General features: G+C 34.6%; 2 protein-coding genes across 2 annotated transcripts; both read right to left on the minus strand.

Moving 5' to 3' along the window:
• Window positions 1–1,128: 1,128 nt before the first annotated feature.
• Window positions 1,129–5,040, minus strand: LOC114398375 (MDIS1-interacting receptor like kinase 1-like). Its single transcript, XM_028360562.1, has 2 exons — window positions 2,046–5,040; window positions 1,129–1,808 (listed from the first exon to the last, which is right to left on the minus strand). Exons 1-2 carry the CDS (start codon window positions 4,699–4,701, stop codon window positions 1,396–1,398), a joined length of 3,069 nt encoding a protein of 1,022 aa, XP_028216363.1. The 5' UTR covers window positions 4,702–5,040; the 3' UTR covers window positions 1,129–1,395.
• A 7,781-nt stretch (window positions 5,041–12,821) lies between these two features.
• On the minus strand, window positions 12,822–15,582 carry LOC114399431 (subtilisin-like protease SBT1.2). Its single transcript, XM_028361616.1, has one exon. The coding sequence runs from the start codon at window positions 15,327–15,329 to the stop codon at window positions 13,023–13,025; it is 2,307 nt and encodes a 768-aa protein (XP_028217417.1). The 5' UTR covers window positions 15,330–15,582; the 3' UTR covers window positions 12,822–13,022.
• Window positions 15,583–17,818: the final 2,236 nt, after the last annotated feature.

The raw sequence follows: 17,818 nt of genomic DNA on the forward strand, positions 1-17,818 counted from the left end.
ATTTTTTTGTTTACCTCTCTTGTGTCTGGTCTCTACTGTGTACAACTTGCTTGACTTTATTATTGCTATATTCAGAACCCAAGGGAATGCATGATATATATGCACGATGGACGTTATTGCTAAAGGATAGTATCCATGATTCACGAGCTCTGTCTTTTGCGTTTAACAAAGTTAAAATTAAAATCATATTCCTCACTTATATTATCACATTAATAGTGGTCCAGACTATACATTTCTTTGTCTTACAACAATGTTTTGGTCAAAAACATACAAGCAATCCTGTCGAATTTAGAAAGAATTCATGCCTGGAATTTCGGCCATCTGTCGGCTGTGAATATTGTATTGACAGCCATTTTTGTGTTGATACGACTTCGATATAGACTTGAATAAATGTACCAGAAATGAGAACATTGACTAACGGTATGATTTTAATTTTAATTTGTTACTATGAGTCTAATACTTTACCACCAAACGCATGCATCAAGGAGTTGGGTTACTGGTGGGTACAGGGAGGAAAACTTAGATTAAGAGCCTTCAGAACAAGGTAAAGGAAGAGTGTTTAATTTCTTGCTTGCCCAAAGGCTACATAGAGTGATTGCAACAGAAATAACAATTTATGAAAATGCTCCACTATTCCACTACCAACAGAAAAGACAAACTACCACTACTCCACTACAACAAGCACTAACTAACTAACAGAATACAATTCAAAGATCAAGCTAACATACTGCCCTGCTTTCCTTTTGCTCAATTTAGACGTAGTCTTTTAGATGCTTTGGAGTGGTGATTCTTCTTTTCATATAAATACTTAGATGGAGAATTTTGTTATCTATGATAGTTTTACTTGTCACTAGTGGAGGATAATTTGTGATCTCTAAAAAAAAAATTGTCTAACACTTCTTAAGAGCCTAGAGAAAAAAAATAAAAAATAAAAAAAGCCTAGTGCAAGAAAAATAAAGAGGCTAGAGCTTGATGCACTATTTTCTCTGGTGATTATTTTTTTAATGTTTGCCAGGATTGGGATTATGAATAACAGGGGAATCATGACTTTGTCAAGTGCACCGATACAATAGATCTTTGCAAAAGAAAGTTCCTCACATTCATACTTGGTAAAGAAAAGAAAAAAACTCAGACCAAGTTACTTTTGTTTACTTCCTTAGTACGTCTACAGAGTTATTATTCCTATTCAAAGGATAATAGGTACAATTGCTTTGTCTTGGTTTCTATTTGAAATCTATGGCTCTGTACCAAAATCAGGATACAAAAGAAATTTTATTTGCAAAAATCAATAGATCTTGATATACCAATTAACATTTTAAACATAAATACGCATTGCTGATTACAAAATTACATCTCTAAACTGGTTGATGGACAGAACAAACTTATTGTTAGTTCCTACACAAGGTTATTATCATTAACTGGTGACGTGCTAAAAACTGGTGTCTCTTTGTTGTTAGCTACATCGTTGCTATTGCCACTGCTCTTTCGCCGAGGCTTTGCCTCTCCAAGCATCATTACGACATCCCTCATGGTTGGTCTGTCCTTTGGGAGCTTGGCAGTGCAAAGAATTGCTATTCTTAGAACTAAAAGCATTTCTTCTAGAACATGCCTGTTGTTTCCTACGCTGGGGTCTAATGCTTCTTCTAGAGATTTGTTGTCTCTAATCTTCATTCTAATCCACTCTACTATGTCTATTGACTCTCCAAAGTCTGAATCTAATGGCCTCTTTCCTGTGAGAAGCTCCAACAAAACTACTCCATAACTGTAAACATCAATCTTTTCATCCACCTTCAAGGCATATCCATATTCTGCCAAATATTAAATCATTCAAGTGTCATGCATATAAGTCTTGTACATCTAAGAAACAGCAAACATGACTATAGACAATGTTCACAAATATAAACATCTAATGACATGCTAACTGAAATATATGTTCTCTGATGTTTTTAAGTTTTAACTATATATCCTACTTGCTCTAAAGTGGTTTGGAAATTAATCTAGCTGTTAATAACAAAAAGAGTAAGGTTGAAGAACTAGTAACTCACCAGGGGCAATGTAGCCATAGGATCCAGCAACCATGGAGACTGTTTCATTCTTCCGGATCATCATCTTGGCTAAACCAAAATCTGCTATCCTTGCCTCAAGATTTGCATCAAGCAATATGTTATTTGTCTTGATGTCTCGATGGATAACGGGTGGATGACAATCATGATGGAGATAAGCAAGTCCTTGTGCAACTCCTAGAGCTATGTTGTACCGTGAAACCCAGTCTACAAGTAGTCTTGTTGCTTGTCTACCATGCAAGGCTTCTCCCAGGTTGCCATTGTGCATGAATTCATAAACTATCATGACATCGATGTCATTGTGAAGAAATCCTAATAATCTGACAATGTTCCTATGCCTTAGCCTCCCTAAAACATTCACCTCTCCAACAAGGTCATCACTGCTTCCTACTTCAATATCAGTTCCTGTTCTCCACAATTTTTTCACTGCCACAACTGTATTTGATTGCGGTACCTCGGCCTTGTAAACAACCCCGGTGGCTCCCATGCCAATCACATTGGTTTCCTTGACGCAAGCTAGAATGTCAGTACTTGTAAAACCAAGCCTCTGAAAAGCCATCAATCTCCAGGGCCACCCTTTGCTACCCTTATAAAATCTTTCTTGGAAGCAAAACCCGTCGGTGTACCACCTTATGTACAAAGATCTTGCTACCAAAATTGCAATTCCGATGACTAGGATTGAAGATATTCCAGTGATCCATGCTGTAATAATGTGCTTTGCACGCAAGCTTCCGTGTCTTGAAGAGTATGCAGAGTTTTGGTCACATGGAGGGAGGATACCACCACATAGGCCAGCATTACCGAGAAGATCATTTGGGTTTATAGTTCTTAGTATTCCGTTTGCTGGGACTGGACCTTCTAGCTTATTGTATGAGACATTGAGTGCTTCCAGAGCTGGAGAAACTCCAAAGCTTTCAGGTATTTGACCTGTCAGAGAATTGTTGGAAAGATCAAGCATGGCCAATGTAGGCATTTTAGCTAATGCTTTTGGGATTTCACTAGTCAATTGGTTGTTTTGGAGGTTCAAATTTACCAACTTCTGACATGAAGCAATGCTTGCTGGAATGCTTCCAGATAGATGATTTGATGAGAGATCAAGAACTGCAAGTGATGGACAGTCCTGAAATTGGTCTGGGATTTCACCTTCCAAGTTGTTGTTGGAGACCATGAAAGCTTGCAAGTCTGGAATGGAAAGGACAGTGGAAGGAAGCGAAGAATGAAGTTTGTTTCTTGAGAGATCAATAAAGGAAAGGGATGTGGAAGAGGAAATGTCATCTGGAATTCCACCAGAAAGACTATTGTTAGCCAACTCTAACCTTTGAAGCTTCCCAAGCTTCCCAAGACCCACAGGAACCGTCCCAGAAAGAAAATTGTTCTGAATTCGAACACGAACTAGTGAAGGACACATTGATAGGCTTGATGGAATTGGACCAGTGAATGCATTGTTGAATAGTATAAGCTTGGTGAGATTGCCCTGGCTGCAAAGAGTTTCTGGAATCTCTCCAGAGAGTGAATTGGATGATACATCCAACCATTGCAATGGTGAATTCTTGCCAAGGTTACTAGGCAATGGCCCTGACAAGGAATTGTTCCATAACTCAAGTACCTCCAGTTGTTGCAAATCTCCAAAGCCAGAAGGCACAGGACCAGACAGCTTGTTGCCCATGAAGTTGAGAAGTTTCAAATTCTTCAGCTGACTTATTTCAGATGGAATTTTTCCTGACAACATGTTATCAGAAAGATCCAGCAACTGCAAAGAGGTCATGTTGCCAATTGCTGGTGGAATTCTGCCGTCAAAGTTGTTGTTGTATAAGAAAACTGTATTCAACAACTTGAGCTCTCCCAATCCGCCTGGAATCTCACCACCAAGATTGGCTACTGCTAAATCAAGATACTTAAGATTGGTGAGGTTTCCAAATTCATCAGGAATGCCACCTTCAAATTCATTATATCCAAGGATCATATGCTCCAGTGATGAAAGTTGTCCCAGCTCGCCAGGAATTTTACCAGTGAGATTATTGCCAGATAGACCAAGGAACTTCAACTTATGCAAGTTACTGAATGATTTTGGAACTGACCCTACAAAGAAGCTGCCTCTGAGATCAAGCATCTCCAAGCAAGAGGCATTTGCAAGGTCCTCAGGAAGAGAACCAGAGAACTCATTGCTGGATGCATTTAAGGCCACAAGTCTCAATGCCCTTCCAAGGCCTAATGGAAAGTCACCAATGAAGAGATTTTGGCTTACATCAAGGCTGTTGAGTGTGGTGAGATTGGCTATGGATTTTGGCAATGGTGTTGAAAAGGCATTGCAACACAAGTTGAGAGAAGTAAGACTCTCAAGTCTTTGTATATCATTGGATACTCTGCCACTGAGATTCTTGTGGGAGAGATCGAGCTTCTCTACAGCTCCAGCTGAGTTGCATTTGATGCCGGTCCAGTTACAATGAGATGCATCCTGTCCTGGTTCTTTGCCATGCAGTTTCCAATCCTGAAGGGCGTTCAACGGATCAACGAGACCTGCTTTTATAGAAAGCAAAGCTGATACTTCATTTGTGACAGCAGCGGCAAAACCATAAGAGAAACAACCAATGTACCAGAAAATGAAAATCTGGATTTTCATTTGCATCTTGTTCTTCATTCTGCTTGGTTAATGGCTCACCATCATTTGCATTCTAGTGAAACTGAGGGAGAAGGTTGTGGGGATGGACACAAAACTGGCAGAGAGTAATATGCCAAGTTTGTGAAGAAGTGGTTGAAAGAAGAACATATGCATACGATTCTGTGTATTATATGACCAATAAATAAACCAGTTGATTTGTTTCGGTCAATTCTAAGAACTACTCATTCAGCTTTATGAAATGGTATTTCAAAGCAGCTAGTAGTGTGCAACAGTGCAAGTAGTGATAGGTGAAACTTTGGACCTATTTGGAGTTTATCCGACATAAAACATGGGAGAGAATATGGCTCTTAATGCTGTTTTAGTTTTCTACTTCTTCCTCTTTTGGTTGTCATCCTTGTCAATTTGAAGAGGGATAATGCAGTAAATTTTTATTATTTAAACAGAGTTTATCTCTTATTTTTTTTATTTCGAATTCCATTTTACGGTAATCACATTCTTGCCAACAAGATTGTGAGAGAAGGTGTAACATTGTGTGTTTTTAAAATAAATTAAAAATGATTTTATTTAAAAATAAGTAGAGTTTTAGGAAAATAATAAGATTTTTGTAATTAAATAAATAAGGAGAAATAATTTTATTAATTAAAATAATGATTTTAAGGTAAATAAAATAAATATATGTTCTTAGAAAATAAAAAATATTTTATTTATTTATTTGATAAAGAGTAAAATAAAGTTCCTTTTATAAAATAAAAAAATAAAAAATAGAGTAAATAATATACTGAGAATACCTTAACTATAAATAGAGATATAAGTCTTTACATTTTCTCTTTCTTTTAAATTCGTTTTTTCTTCTTCCTATTCCAAAATCTTTTTTTTTTCTGCATACACCAAACCTGTTCTAGTAAAACTATGATCTCGGACTTGTTAACCGTTGGATCGTTGTGAAATTTGAACATCAGGTTGGGAATTCATTTTCGTACATCTCCACCATTGGATTGTCTGTGGAGATAGAATTGTCCCTCGTACGGAGACAGTGAAATAGAGACTTCAATCCCTTCTCCTTCTCTCTAACGCTTGGAAACCCTAGTAGACAACTAGAGAAAAAACTTGAGAAATCTTAGGGAACCACTAGAGATGCCATTATCGCTGTCGAATTACACACGTGAGCTCGCTTGGAGGTAAGTGATGACTTTATTGCAATTGAGGTTATAATAAATATGTGTAGGGATCTTTAAAGGATCAAATTGAGGTTTATTTTGAGATGTTTATTGTATTGTAATTCTTCATTTATGATTATAATTATGAGATTGTTGTGTTTGATGGATCAATTGATGCCATGATACGAATTGGCTGATAAAATTGAGTGCTTTTGATGTTTTTGGCCTATGATTTTGATATGATTATATGAAATTGTTTAAGGGGTTTTACTCCCCATGTTGTGAGGAACATTTTTATATAATTTGTTTGTGTTTTGGACAAGATTTACTAGATTAACCTGATAAATTATTATATTGGGATGAAATTGTGATTGAAATTGTGTGTAAGGAATAAATTGAATGTGTTAAATTGTGAGATGTTAAAATTGTGGACATGAAATTTGGTTGTGAATAAGTGCGTGGTTAATACTTGAGGTGATATTACTTATGTTGTGAGTTGTGAATGATATAATAACTCGACTGGTGTTTACTTTGAGAAAAGTGTTTATGCACAAGGTGTTAAAAGGAAAACGTAGGATTCCAAGTTAGGGACCAGAAGTGTTAAATTGTAGCGCAATGCGTGAGGTGTTAAAATGAAACTGTATGGTTCTAAGTTAGGAACCTGAGGTGTTAAATTGTAACGTATTGTGTTAAATGTGTTTGTAAATAAGTGTGAGGTCGTGAGTATTATATAATTCATTAGCAGTATCTACATGCAAAAGTTATTTTAAGGTTGGAACTAGATCATGAAGGTAAAATCCTAATGGATTTTTTGGAGTCTAGACCTTAGGGATAAATACACTCGGTTTGAGTGTTCCTTTGAGCCTATGTCGATCCCATATGGTTGGAGAATTTTCACAAAACAGAGTGATTCTGGCTGGTCACCTTATGATTTCACTTAGTGAAAGTGACTTGACATACCCATTGTGTGGTGTATTTTGTTATGAACTCCTAGGCGCCTTGGTGTTGTTTTTCACTGACATGATACCACATTGCATATAAGATTGAGTCTTAGTGTATCTGATACATAATGCTTATGTAATGATCATTGTGACTTGCTACGTGATGGTGGGTAATGAATTGTGTGAGTGTGAGATGTTGTGTTGTACTTGAGATTTGTTGTTCTGAACATGTGATTAATGTGAAGGCGTGAAATGTAATTTTGTGATTAAATCCTTGGGACAAATGATGTTACGCAATGAGTGGTAAAATGATGCGAATTGTGATAAGTTGAGCTTTTTATACTTATACCACATGTATGTGTCTTTGTTTATCTATGTCTGTTTAGGAATGTGATAACTCACTCCATGTGCGTTGTTTGTGTTTGGATCTTGTGATGATCTCGAATCTTGTGTTCATGGAAGTAAATGATTAGGTGGATTGTTTTAAGGAATCTTATGGAGGACATCGGGACACAATGCTCTGATAGGATGTGACATTGAGACATGAGTTTCTATTTTAATTGCATAATGTTCCAAACATGTCACTTTACTTTATTTTATTATGCTACTTAACTTGAGTTCTTTTGTAAACTTGAACGATCTTGTTTTAAACCATAGATGTTTCTAATAAGTTTTAGTTGGTAACAGTGAAACAAATGTGATTCTTTTATTCACGTGGATTTGTTTACGTGATTTAAATAAAATTGATTTAATTAAATTTCATATTTTTATATATTTTTTTTATTTATATGTATGGCAGGATAAAGAGTATCAAATGACACAACAACCACAAAAAGTTCTTATATTTCTTTTCTAGCTTGTTAATATTAATAAATGTATTCATAATAATTACTGACGTCATCTCTGAGTTACTTTTCCAATTAAACTATCCGAGAACTAGATCTCACATGGTCACAAATATACATCAATTCTATAGTTGAGATTAAACCAAATATAACATAAAGAATTTTACAATTCTATTCAATAATAGATAGTTATTTACAGTAAATTTGTTAACTTTAACATAAATATTTAGAAGTTATATTTATTAAGATTTTTGTATTGATGGACGGTGTAAAACTTTTTATATAAACATGAAAATTATATTAAAAAAACAGGAATATAACTACCACTGTACCGCAGCACTACATGTTAAAGGGAACTTTTTTTCCAACCTCCTTTGTGCTTTATGGTTTTGTTTTCAGACATTAAGCATTGCCTAAAGCATTTTGCGTAGTACATTGAATAAATTTTTTTGTTAAGCCGCTTTAATTGTGTTCCATCACTATGAGTGTGAAAGTGGACTTTCTAGTTCGAGCTGATTGAAGGGTAACTTCTAAGTATGACAAAGATTCAGAAATGATGCATTAGTGCGCCAACTAACATATGGTTAATGCAGGATCCACCGAAGAACATTGATGTCCTTGTGATTATCTTAACATCAAATTCCAAACCAAAGTCGTCATGTGATGATGAGAATAGCTTTTAACAGAGAGAGAAAAAACCTTTCCGCAGTATATGTTTTTTTTAGTCCACTTGGAAGGGCTAGAAAAGAAAGGAAGAAAGAAAGACACGGGTGAGAAAGGGAGAAAGATAAAATTTTAAAAAAGAGACCAAAGAAATAAAGATCTGAAACACCACCCATCATGCACTTTGATGGTTTTATTCTCATAAATGTTTATTATTCATTATGATTTTGATAAGGGAATCTTTCCATGTTATAGGGCGAAAGAAACTTGAAAATAAGACAAGTTCTACTCCCATTACATTAAAAAAAATGAAAATAAAATGCAAGGGCCACAAATATAGTGCAAAGTATTTTAAAACTAGTGCATAACTTAAACACTCAATTGACCATTGGTGAAATAGTAGAAGCATATGCAAATGTGCCAGCAAAAATCTTCAAATGCATCCGGGAATTAGTGGTCCTTGTTAATGTCTAGACTCTAGAGTAGATTTATTTATTTGTTTTGTTTACAAAACACAAATCAGTCCTTTAGATGAAGAAACAAGTAAATATATGAAGGTAGGAACATGTCCATAATAATGGAGAATAAACAATAATAGGAATTGGCAAACAGAAGAAAATGGGAGCAAAGTACGTGCAGCACTAGATCAATCATGGTCTGAGCCTACCAACTGCCACTTCTCATAAAAAATATTTCTTTTTCCCTTTCTCCCTTTCAATATTCACATGCACACATGGTGTGGACTGCTATAACAAGAAATTAATTAATTAATTAAATTGGTGACAATTTTACTACCCTTTCTATTGCTTAGATCACATCTGATACCTGTCCACGTACGTACTAAGACAGATGGAAGCCATGTGAAATAGCAGCTTCCTAGTGAAGTACATCCTTCCTTATTATTGGAGAGAGGCATTAAAGACTTCTCAAATATTGAATTAAAATATGTTTATAATGGTTGTTTTATTGAATTAGTTGGATAGTTATTACATCGATCACATTTCTTTGATGGAGAATGGAGAGAGGTTAGAAGTGAAAAACTTTGCTTACTTGTATCCAAATGCCTTTGTGACAAGGAAAACCAAAACCAGCTTTCAGCATTTAAAAAATGGAAAGAAAAAAGAAAACCATTTTGTAGACAGCGAAGAGATGCCATAATGGGATCATAGTGCTCCTTAATGCACATGTCGCACGTGCATGTGACGTGGCTGAGACTTGTATATTAGTTTGGAAATTTATTCCTAGGTTTGGTTAATCAAAACCAAGAAATGGATTTTGGGCTTCCATTGTACCAAGAAGCCTGGATATCTCTTGCTCCAAGAAACCAGGTAGCACATCCCATGAATTTTCCGAATTTATGTTATCCAATTAGTTAAATTTTGTTCTCATATTATTAACTACTTAATTTTGGATTATTGTATCAAATACAAAATTGTAACGGTTGTGATGTCTTTTAATCAGTGAAAATCAAACACAGTATCAAGGATTTATAATAATTTATGTATTTTGTTTAATCAATTCAAACTAGATCTATCGACTTTTGTGATTAAGTGATTCATTGATAAGTAATAAAAATAAGTATTTAACATCTCAAAATATCACTACTTAAAACGGTGCTTGTTAGGAAATAATTTAAAAGGATAGGAAATGAAAATACCTAGAGCAACTTTTGAGCTTCACTTGCCTTGATTTTTGGTATAGTTAATAATTAGTGTACTTAGACTTTTTGTGCTTCTCATATTGGTTAATAATTTTTTCTATATCATTCAATATCGTTTTTATAAATAAATTAAATTTATTTATTTATTTTATGTCTCCTTTTTCATTAAAATTAAATTGTGACATTATTAAAAATGTTACTCGTTTAATTAATTGTCCTAACTTGTTACAATCATAAATTCATATTGATTGAATTTTCAACTCATATATCAACGTATTGAAGAAAAAAAAATTATAAAGGAAATAAAATTAAATTTAGTATTTTCATAAAGAATAAAATATATGTAAACTTTAATATGAAATGATATTGTATCAATGATAGATGATAAAGATGAAGCTAGAAAATTTTCTTTGTGGGATCAAATATAAAAAATAAATTAAATCATATATATAATTATTTTTAAAAATATATTCATGCGAGTTTATCCAAACTTGATAAAATTTGATGGGATTGTGAATTGGTTTTAAAGATATAATATGATCTATTTTAAACCATTCTTACCTTTTGCTGAAATGGGAATCAAAAGAGTCAAACCCCCTTCTGGATTTGTTCTTTATTATGCCTACTTTATATATAAATATTTAACTTTTTTGAGAGATATAAATTGAATAATAGACAATAACAGAAGAGGAAATTAAATAAAAAATAGGATATAGCTTTTTAAAGATTTATTAAAATTATATTATTTGTTTAGTGTAATAAAATCTATATTTTTTTATGATATTCTATGTCTATTTTTAAATACTTAAATATAAGAGAACTTTATTTAGTATTTTTTCATGGATCCATAAAATCTTAGGACTGGCCATGGGCTTTATATGGAATGAAACAATCACCAAGAACTTGGTTTGAAAGATTTACAAAGTCTATGAAGTTCTTTGGTTAAAGTAATTTTGATCACACCTTGTTTCTTAAGCATAATCAAGGTAAAGTCATTACATTGATAATATATATGTTGATGATATGATTCCTGGTGGAATTCTAAGCCTACAATTTAACATGAAACAACTGGGAGATATCAAATATTTTATGGGGATCGAAGTTACAAGGTCTAAACATGATATCTTTCTTTCTCAAAGAAAATATGATGGGTTCTAAGAATGTCTTGAAATTCAAGCAATCTCCGACGATATAACCAGTAAATATGTTTCTCCTCATGTGAATATATTTTATTGTTTAGGAAGAATTACACTTATTTTTTAATCCAACTAGCAACCGGATGACCTTTTATTATCGTTCGATCATTACTGAAGCTTTTGCTTTTGTTCAATATATAATGACCGAATCTAACTTTGATAGGAATGCTTGGATGTAAACCCATTGAGATACTCCCATAGAACAAAATCACAAGAATTTTCATTGTGCTGATGCAACCAGTCCACAAAAGGGAAGGTATCAAAGATTGGTCGGAAAGCTAATCAACTTGGAGATCTCAAATATTTTCTAGGGATCAAAGTTGCAAGGTCTAAACATGGTATCTTTCTTTCTCAAAGAAAATATGTTTTAAACTTGTTAACTAAGACATGAATGATTGGATGTAAACCCATTGATACTCCCATAGAACAAAATCACAAGAATTTTCATAGTGCTAATACAACTAGTACAGACAAAGGAAGGTATCAAAGATTGGTTGGGAAGCTAATCTACTTGTCTCATACGAGGCCAGACATAGCATATGTAGTCAATGTTGTGAGCCAATTTATGCATGACCCATAAAAACCACATATGGATGCCGTTGAACGAATATTGAGGTACTTAAAATCTGCTCCAGGAAAAGGTTTGTTATTCTCAAACCATGACCACCTCAAAGTTGAAGGTTATACTAATGCTAATTGGGTTGGATTAGCAGATGATAGAAGGTCTACCGTAGACTATTTCACTTTTTTGGGAGGAAATCTAGTAACTGGGAGGAGTAAAAAACAAGTAGTAGCTAGATCAAGCACATAAGCGGAGTTTAGAGGGACGACAGTAGGAATATGAGAACTGTTATGGATTAAAAATCTGTTAAAGGATATTGGATATGAAAAAAAGGATGTGATGAAGCTTTTCTATGATAATAAATCAACCATAAAGATTGTTAACAACCCTGTCCAACATGATCGAACAAAACTCATGGAAATTGACAAGCATTTCATCAAAGAAAAGATTGAAGCTGGTGTTATTGTATTTCCTATTGTAAGCTGATATGCTTACCAAGGCAGAAGCATCCAAGGCTCTTATAGTTCTTTAGACAAGATTGAAGTATTCTCCATGCACCAACTTAGAGAGTGTTGGAACTGGCTAGGAATTAGTAATAATTTGAATTAAAATTGTAGCTGATCCAGATCCTTGTATATCTTCTCATTTATGTGTGCTGATACTGTTTTGCTTTTTTTTTTTATCTCCTATAATTATGGTGAATCTGTATTTATTTCCTATAATCACGGAGAGCTTAAATAGCACAGTGTATTTATTCACTGTTTCAGAACAAAACAACTTTTCTGTTTTCTCCCCACCAAGGTTTTAAAAAACAATCTGCCACTGTGATTTCGGCTGGACCGGCAATGTCAAGGTTTTCGGGCTCTCCATGACTTCATTGTGCATCGGCCGCATTTGTCCATAATTTTCTACAATGTTAAGGATCACGATGAGACTGTGGTCATAATTTAAAACCTTGCTCCCAACTTAGTAGCTTTTCTGTGGTCTGTGAGTGTATATTTCCATCTATTATTGTTGAAACATTATTGAACGAATCTAATCCTGTTTTTGGAGAAGCAGGAGTGGGAAAATTTACGTGTTAATGAATGAATGTGATACATAAAGCAGAGAGTTCTGACTAAAGCATGACACAACCAATTTATTTAGCATTTATAAATGGGCTTACTCATAAAGATTCCTTAACGAGTTTTCTCTACTAAAACTCGTAACACAAAGTTCAGTATGAATTCTGCAATCATAAATAAAGCTATAGAACCAATAATCATAATAAAAAACGCCCCAAGACAAACTTAATAATCTACTACTCTTCTGCATGCTACTTTGACTTCCAAGTCACTGCTACCGGGCTTCTAACCCTGTAGGAACCATTTTGTGAGTGCACCCATGTCAAACTCCCTTCTGAATGGTTCACCAAACCATCACCTCTTTTAACCTTTTTTCTTGATATAAACCACACCCTGTAACTCAAGCTTTGATTCACTTGCTTAAATACTAGTCTCTTGGGTTTCACTATCACTTTTACTCCTGCAGGTGCCTTAACCTCCACTGAGTAGATGGAGTTAGCACTTCCCACATTTGTTAGTCTCCTGCTGAACATCTTTCTCCTCACCTCATCCTTGAAAATTACTGAGAATGAGGGATAGTTAAGGCTGAAGCCTCTATTCATCTTTATGATTCCATTGCAACTCACATTTCTATGTGTGATGCTGAATATTTCTGACTTTGTGTATCCAAGGCTGCAAAGGTGGGTGATATAGTCATCTGGCCTAATGTCATACACCAGTCCAGGGTTCAATGCTCTCTGTGGATTCACATGTCCAGCTCCCATGTCGAAAACTCCTGCTGGTTGGTCTTCATCGAGTATTGGCCTTCCGGTGTGGTCGGTTACCTCAGCTGTTGTCATGATTGCAGATTTGACGGCTGCAGGGGTCCATCTTGGGTGAGCTGAGCGAATGAGAGCAGCAATTCCACTGACATGAGGGCATGCCATTGAGGTACCAGACATGACAGAGAAGTTAACTCTTCTAGCATCCTCCGGAAGGCCGGTGGGACCAAGGTTCTGAGGCCATGCTGCAATGATGTTCACTCCTGGAGCTATAACATCAGGTTTGAGGATTGAAGGGTTTGTATAACTTGGGCCTCTAGCAGAAAATCTTGCCACTGCTGGAGCTCTAGACTTCCCTATCACAGTTCCTCCGAATTCAATCCGAGCAAGAGGCCTTTTTGTAGAGTTTATGTAGGCCTTCAAGGTGACTGCTTCATCAAATCCTACCAAAGTTGCAGGCAAGACATGGACATCAACCGAATCCTCTCCCAAGTTTATCTCCGTGTTCGCAAGGATCATAGCAACACCACCCGCCTCCTTCACCACTTGGCCCTTTTCTGCTCTTCCGTTTACTCCTCGATCGCATACCACCATTTTGCCTCTAACTTTGTCCTTTGGAAGAGACCCTCTGAGGCAAAATTGACTCTCGGTGTCTCCTTCAGACACATAAACCAGCTCAACTTCTTTTCCACTGCTCATTGGGTGATGATTCAGTGGGTACATGGATTCTCCATAGAGCATTTGTCCATTTCCCATGTGAACTGTAGCTGGGAATTTCCTGTCTAGTGTGCTTGCACCAATTGTGGAAATCCAAGGAGCCTCATTGGCAACAGACATTTCCATGGGGCCATTGTTTCCTGCCGCACATATAACTGAAATCCCATGCTCCATTGCTCTATAGCTTCCAATGGCAATGCTATCATCATATAGAGGCAAAGAGTAGCCACCTAGAGACAAGGACAGAATGTCCACCCCATCTCTGATTGCCACATCCATTGCAGCCATGATGTCTGAGTTATAGCAGCCATTGAACCAACACACTTTGTACACTGCAATGTGAGCACCAGGAGCCATTCCTCTCGCCACGCCAGACGCATAACCGAACACACTCGCCAGCGGCACAGGCACTCCTGCAGCGGTGGACGCAGTGTGTGTGCCGTGTCCAGAGGAGTCTCTTGGAGAGAGATATTCTGGAATTCTGAAAGGTGACACTGAAAAATGGCCTTTGGTGAAGTACCTTGCACCGATGAGTTTTCGGTTACAATTGGAAGAGTTAAAGGCCTTCCCAGCTTGGCATACACCCTTCCATCTCTTGGGAATTGGGGGCATTCCTTGATCATTGAAGCTAGGACTCTCTGGCCACACTCCAGTATCAAGCACCCCAATTATGGTTCTGCGGCCGAAACCGGATTGGTACCAACCGTTTTCTCTAGCAGGGTTGAGCCCCAAGAACTTGTAAGAGTAAGTGGTCTGAAGCTGGAGCTTTCTGTCAGGCCTAATTGAGATAACATCAGGCAAGTTTTTTAAGTACTCAAGCTCAGACTCAGTTAGCTGAGCTGCGAAACCGTCCATGGCCGAACGGTACGAGTACAGAAGGCGCAAAGAAGGGTCCTCGTCAGAGGAAATGGTTTGTTGGATGAATGAAAGGTGCCATTTGAGCCTGGAGGTGAAGGAAGTGCTGGTTATGCCATGAGGGTGTAGCTGAACTATGTAAGTTCCAAGAGTTTCTGCATGGAGGGTGAGAGTGAAGAGGAAAAGGGTGAGGAAAAAGAGTTGAATTTTGGATTTGGATTCCATTGGTTGTTGTTGTAGTACGAGGATGTCTTGTTGTTGTTGGTTGGTGATGTTGGGTGATGGATGATTTGGAGGGGTATTTGAAGGTGTTGAGAAGAATTCAAAACTGAACAAGGTAAGCGTTCTTGATACGAAGCTCGTGAAATATGAGAGCTCTTCATCACGAGGATCCTTTGTTGAGAGAGAGAGAGAGAGAGAACTGAGAAAAACTGAAATTGACTGTGAGAATTGAGGAGCCGAGGAGCTCGCTGTAAGTGTCACGAGATGTTTTACTTAGCTTTAATAGAAAACTAAGTAGCCGTTAGTTTCAAAATTCTGTGAAATCTGTTTCCATTTCTTGCTTTGTCATCTGCATCCGCACTGTTACTAAAATAACACCTATTTATTTACTTACATTATTACTTTATAGACTTAAAATAAGCATGCGACCTCTATTAAATATCTAAATTTTATATTTATTCTTTAATATTTTTTAATTTTTGTTTTAAGTTCTTGAGACTTTTTTTAGTACATGATAAATTAATGAATTTTGTGTTTACTTCCTAATAAATGAATTTTTTTTATTAATGAACAAAAATAAAATTTAAATATTTATTAGGAACAAAAATATATTTTAAGCTACTTTATATTTATATCATAGTAAAAAGTGAGAAAAAAAAAACCGCACATTCTCCCTTATTTTCTATTATAAAAAGTAGGGTGAGAGAGAAATATATAAAATTGAGTGTAGAAATAATATTGCTTTTGTTTGCTAATTTACATTCATTAGAGTTAAAGGACCCAAAAGGATGATGAATCGTGCAAGTTACCATTCAATGAAGTGATCAACAGTGCATCGATTTATTTAACGTGTACGCTGTTTGGCTCCTTCTCCTCTGCCTCTCGTGTTGGATGTACTCACTTCGTGCTATTATTTCTTTAACGGTTTAACCCCCTGCTTTTTCTTTTTTTCCTTTTACCAAAAATTAGTAAAGTTGTTCTGTAACATAAGTGTAAAGAAAAATCTCACATCGAATAAGAATGAAAAAATTAAATATCATATAAATAATTATAAAAAAAAACTTATAAATTAACTATTTACTTTATAATCACTTAACTATGTTGTTTACTCAAATGAACCTTGCTAGTGATCAATCATGGGTCAGTTTGCGTAAACATGAAAAAAGTTATGCTAAAAAATTATTTTTTAAAAAAATTATAGGATTTATCTCTTAAGAAAAGCAGAAAAAACCGTTCAAAATAAATAATTTAGACAAATACATAAGAAAACATAAAACTTGTTTATTTATTAAAAAAATAAATTAAAAAAACTTAAACAAACAGACCACATATAGAGTTTGTAAATAAATTTTTAACTTTTCATAAAAGGATATAACGTTACATTCCTTTATATTATAATAGATGATTGAGACAACTTTTGAATCAATGATTCTTCTTCTATGCAAGAGACGGTTGCATTATGGTTTTCCTAATTAGTTATATCTCTCACTAATTGTACGTAAATAATAATTCTGATAAACTTTCAAGTTTCATTGTTGTTAAAAAAAGAAATTTTGACATGAATATCATTGCTTTTGTCTAACAACCCCACTTTGTTCAAGAGAGACTTAAGATAGAGATTCACTTTGTTGAGTTTCTTCTAATTAGGTGTTTTAAAAGAAAAAAAATAATTTTTTTCTTATCATCAAGTTTTATTTTGAATAAAGGAGTTTGCAACTTTATTTTTAATTCACCCACATTTTCTTAATTGATACATTTAATATTAAAAAAATCCACTTTAAATATAATTATTATTTTTATAGGATATTAGGTTTAACGGAAGGAGATAGTTCTTATGAAATGTCAAACTAAGATTAGAATCTCTATTAAAAAAGTGTCAGCCATAATAACAAGTACTCTCCCTAAAAAAAAACAAATACTACTGCATAAACCTTTATTATTGTATAACTAAAATTTATAATAAATAAATATATTTTTAACATAAATTATAATACAATTAAAATTCATAATAAAGTAAAGTAATATTTTTTAACATATAAATTGCAATTGAATTTATAATGAATAAGTTGCAGTATGATACAAGGATATTTATAAATATTCGAATTTTTTTAAAATATTGAAATTCAAGTTAAAACAAAAATAGTAGATCGAAAAAAACCAAAAAAACAGATAAAAAATAAGGATGAAAGGATTAAGGTTTGAGATAGTCAAGAAATAAAAATTTTAAGCTAATTGTTAAATCAAATAAAATTTTTAAAATGAATAAAAATTAAAAATTAAATTAAATGCACAATATATGATATTAGATAAGACATGCAACTTAATAAGAATGATAATAATTTTTAAAATTGTTCTTGTTTAAGAAAAACTCTTAAACACATCCTCTTTAAAGAATATTTCATTTTTTTTTTACAATAATGACAACTCAATTAAAATCTATAACTTCATACATGCTATCCAAATCTCTCAATCACGGGGCCCATCCTAGTAAT

This window comes from Glycine soja, chromosome 19, assembly GCF_004193775.1.
Source record: "Glycine soja cultivar W05 chromosome 19, ASM419377v2, whole genome shotgun sequence".
NCBI lineage: Eukaryota > Viridiplantae > Streptophyta > Magnoliopsida > Fabales > Fabaceae > Glycine > Glycine soja.